At 44.4% G+C, this 4,108-nt stretch overlaps 1 protein-coding gene across 3 annotated transcripts in view; it reads right to left on the bottom strand.

Annotated features, from left to right (window-relative positions):
* Positions 1-1,385: 1,385 nt before the first annotated feature.
* The window catches only part of Gatad2b (GATA zinc finger domain containing 2B), an 82,271-nt gene continuing 79,548 nt past the window's right edge, over positions 1,386-4,108 (bottom strand). For all 3 annotated transcript variants that reach the window (XM_008855269.2, XM_029557504.1, XM_008855277.2), the window contains exons 9-11: positions 3,559-3,669; positions 3,277-3,394; positions 1,386-2,238 (exon numbers count right to left, since the gene is read on the bottom strand). In XM_008855269.2, the coding sequence (XP_008853491.1) occupies positions 2,105-2,238; positions 3,277-3,394; positions 3,559-3,669 (363 nt within the window). In that variant the 3' untranslated portion in view covers positions 1,386-2,104. The remainder of the gene's footprint in view (positions 2,239-3,276; positions 3,395-3,558; positions 3,670-4,108) is intronic.

Below are 4,108 nucleotides of genomic sequence, written 5' to 3'. Positions count from 1 at the left end.
TGGGGCTACAGGGAGACCCTGTCTCAAAAAGACACACACACACACACACACAAGAATATATCTTTATATATATATATATATAATTTTAAAATAACCCCAGACCCAGTTCCGTTAACCCCCCTCCCTCTCCCACCACTTACAGTCAGGGGTACCACGTTCCCCAGAAAAATACTCGAAATGACCCGATCATACTACTTGTTACTAGCATCTAGCTTCCAGATCATTTCACTGCTTGGGGAGCCCAGACACGGTTGTATCTCTGCTCCTTTTTTAAGTGCTCAATGAATTTGGGGGAAGGAGAAAAAAAAGTCAGGAAGGCCCGTAGGGCCAGTATAATTACCCACAGTGGCACTGGGGTATTGGGAGAAGAGGCCAGAGTCTGGGGGTGGGGGTGGGGGTGATAGAGCCTGATTTCAGCTTCTTTTCTCCACCCTACCCCCAAATGTTATGGGAAAGATGTGCAGTTTGTGTTGTGTTTATTTTAAAAGTGCCTTCTTACTTTAAAAAATTACTTAATTTTTAAAAATAAAAATGAGGCGTTTCCTCAGGTGGCTATCAAGGGCAGAATATTACACAACTCCTCAGAGCTCTTGGCTAAAAGTGTCCCCAGTACACTGTGACAGCTTCGAGAGCTGGAGAGGCAGATGCGTACACTGAGGAGGGCAGAAACCCTTCCTTTTCGGGGGCTTCCCTTACCTCAAAAACAGCTTGGTCCCCTCCTTCTTCCCACAGCATGGGTAAGTGGGATGCTAATCTCCCTAATCCCCAGAACAGCAACATTGCACAATTCAATTCATTCTCTATGTTAGTAGCGCCTAAGAAAAAAATAAAAATAAAACAAAAGGCAAAATTAATAAAATTCAGGGAGAAAGGCTTGGGGGAAGACAATACTTTTACAGCAGAGGTCCAAAGCTGGTTTGACTCCATAATCAGTGCGGCAGTCAGAGCGGGCCTGCACCCTTATCTCCTAGCACTCAGAGGGCACAGGATACAAAACATGAGAATCTCAAATGCCAGAAGAGAAATCTCTTCGTTCTCATCTATTTCCTCTTTGGTCACTGGATTCACTCAGACCCACTCCAACTTTTAGGACACCAGCAAACTTCAGTCTGGAACTATGGTTAGAGGCGGAAAACTAGGAATTTTAGAATGTGAAGATGTGATGTGAGACAATTTTATAAAGAATATAAGATGAAACAATTTTGGGATGGTTGGACTGGAACAGACTTCTGTGCTCTCACTGGGGTCAGGAGATCAATTTTATTTCCCCAGCAACTACAAGGCCAGGACATGATCTCAGTCCTCTTTGGGGCACTATCATGCTTATTATACCATACCTCTTCCCCCATCTTCATGGGTACACTACAGGTATTTTTTTTTAAAGCTTCTTCCTTCAGGCTCTTTCCCTCATTTAGAGCCCAACTTTAGTATTAAAACATTATTTCCCAAACTGCCCAGGCCTCAACCAACCATAGTTGGGATGCTATTCCTCCTTGCTTGATGCTACCCATGTACAATTCAGCTTAAGTGCATTCAAAACCTTTCTCCCTAACAGTCTCAGTTATGTCCTACTTGGCGCTGAGGACCCTACTGCAATCTACAATGCTTTTATCATTGAACTGTATATCATTTGTGTTCATTTAAAAAAAAAGGGAAGACAGGCAGGAAGGAGGGAAGAAAATAGAAAAAGACTGTGGTGGGGGAAGGTTTAACCGTCCACTGAACAAAGGGAAGACACACAATATAATTAAAAACGATAATTATAGCACAAAACAAACTTTAGAAACACACGTCGAAGGGCTTAAATTCTCCCCAGGACCTCAGTCTGACCTCTAACAGAGGCAAAGATCCCCCTCACTGTTAAAGAAAACTGAAGAGAGAAGACAGAGCAGCAGGAGAACAGATCGCAGCAGTGTGAAATAAAGGGGAGGAGGCGGGGCAGGGCATGTGTTTTCTTGTTGATGTCTATTTTTTGTCTTCTGTTTTTTCGGTTTTTCCGTGTATGGTAGGCACCAGTACAGGCACTGCATGCGACGGAAGTTGGGAGCATGGGAGAGGAAATGGGTAAAGGATTCAAGGTTGGGCAGCACAAGTGGAACAGGCGTTATTTCTGTCCACTGATGGACTGCGATATAGACCGGGGAGGGATCATGTCTAAAAGGTATTCACGCTGTCGGTCTGCCAAACTGGGGGCTTTGTGTCCTCCGATGCCAGTGTTCAAGTACGCAATGTTGACACCTAGATTCAGGAGAAAAAAGTTAAGGACAGATATTAAGAGAAGAAATAGCACTGTCTTCTGTCCTATCCTCAGGCTGCACAGTTAGAATGGGAGGAAATATCTGAACAGCCTGCCTTGCCAGACTTAGCTAGCTTTGTTCAGCAGCAACTATGTTCTTACTTCCAAGCTTCAGTGAAAGAATTCTTCCAGAAATTTCAATCCTACCAGGAATAATGAATAGTCTTAATGATATAGGAGAAACAGGTTAAACAGTGGTGAGAGAAAAATGATAGTGACAAAGAATCAATGATCTGTCCTGATTTGGGGACCACTGACTATGGAGAAACATCCCGGGATCATTCAAATTGGAAAGGGGACCTTGTTGTCTGAGCCAGAAGAGATTTAAAAAAATAAAAATCACATTCCCAAGAAAGGCACATCAGACATTAAATTTGTAATGGTAAAGGCCATGTTGTTTTCACCACCAAAACCCTAGTGTAGTCATATGACTTAAGAAAGATTTATTTGCTGATTAACTAGTACGCCCTGAGGAAGGAACAGAAAGCAAAGGAACAGTGAGCCTAAAGGGGCTGCTGAAGAACTGTGCACTAGCACTCAAGAGATGGTTCAGTCAGTGCAGTGCTTCCCACACAAGCATGAGGACTCGAGCTTGATTTCAGCACCCACATAAAAAAGTTAAGATATGGTGGTGCATGCTTGTAATCCCAATGCTGGGGAGGTTTATTCCTGGAGCTCACTGGCCAGCCAGCCTACTCTGTAAGTTCCAGGCCACTGACAGACCCTGTCTCAAAAAACAAAGCAGACAGTGCCTGAGGAATGATACTCGAGATTGACCTCTGGCCTCCATACACTCACCCATACACACATGCACTTCTACACAAAAAGAACTATGCACCAAAGATGGGTGGGTGCATGTCTGTAATTCCAGTACTTGGGAAATAAAGGCAGGAGGATGAGGACAGGCCTTGGCTATAGAGCAAACTCAAAGCACTAACCAGTCAGTCCTCTTAAGTTTTGAGATCGACTTCCCCTCTTACCTGGCATACCAAGGAGGCCACCTGGCACAGACAACTGGGGTGCCTGTGCGAAGTTGGAAAGCATAGAGCGGGCAGATGTGGGTATACCACGCTGGAGGCTGCTCTGGGGCTGTGGAGCCTGCAACAAGGAGACAGTTAATACAACCTTGTCCATAGAAGGTGAGGTGGGACATAACACAGGCACAAAAAAGAACAGCATGGCTATCCCTGTAGAAGCACAACTTGGGACAAATGGATGACAAACCCTCAAGAGGAATCAGGGTCAGGAGAAAAGTTCTTCACCTGTCGAAGTGTATGATGTCTCATGATGGTCTCTTGTTTACTGACACTGGACACAGCTGGAGCCGTAGTAGGGGAGAGTGCTGCCTGCTGCTGTAACCGCTGTTCAATTTCCTGTTGGGAGTTATCAGATGAGATTGGGCAGGATGGCACCTAATCCTAACTAGAAAACTAATCAGTCTTATTTCTGTAAGGATGCTAGCTGGTTATAATAATATGGAAATGGCAGAAAGAGTTTGGTGAGATGGCTACACTGAGATCTCTAGGTACAAGCAGTCAACATGACTTACTGATTAAAAGCATTCCTTTTGCTCCAGAGGCTGCCTCTCATGAGGCTGCCTGAAGAGGGATGATAGCATAATTAAAGCTAATGAATCATTGGGGTTTTATTTATTTTATTTTGGTCTTTTTGAGACAGGGTCTCCCTGTAGCTTCAGCTGGCCTGGAATTCACTATGTAGAACAGGATGGCCTTGAACTCACAGAGATCCACCTGCCTCTGTTTTCTGAGTGCTGGGATTAAAGGCATGTGCCACCACACTCAGCCAATTTTA

The sequence above is a fragment of the Nannospalax galili genome, unplaced genomic scaffold (genome assembly GCF_000622305.1).
Source record: "Nannospalax galili isolate Female #2095 unplaced genomic scaffold, S.galili_v1.0 scaffold591, whole genome shotgun sequence".
In the NCBI taxonomy this organism is placed as follows: Eukaryota; Metazoa; Chordata; class Mammalia; order Rodentia; family Spalacidae; genus Nannospalax; species Nannospalax galili.
This window is presented reverse-complemented; position numbering and strand designations above follow the sequence as displayed.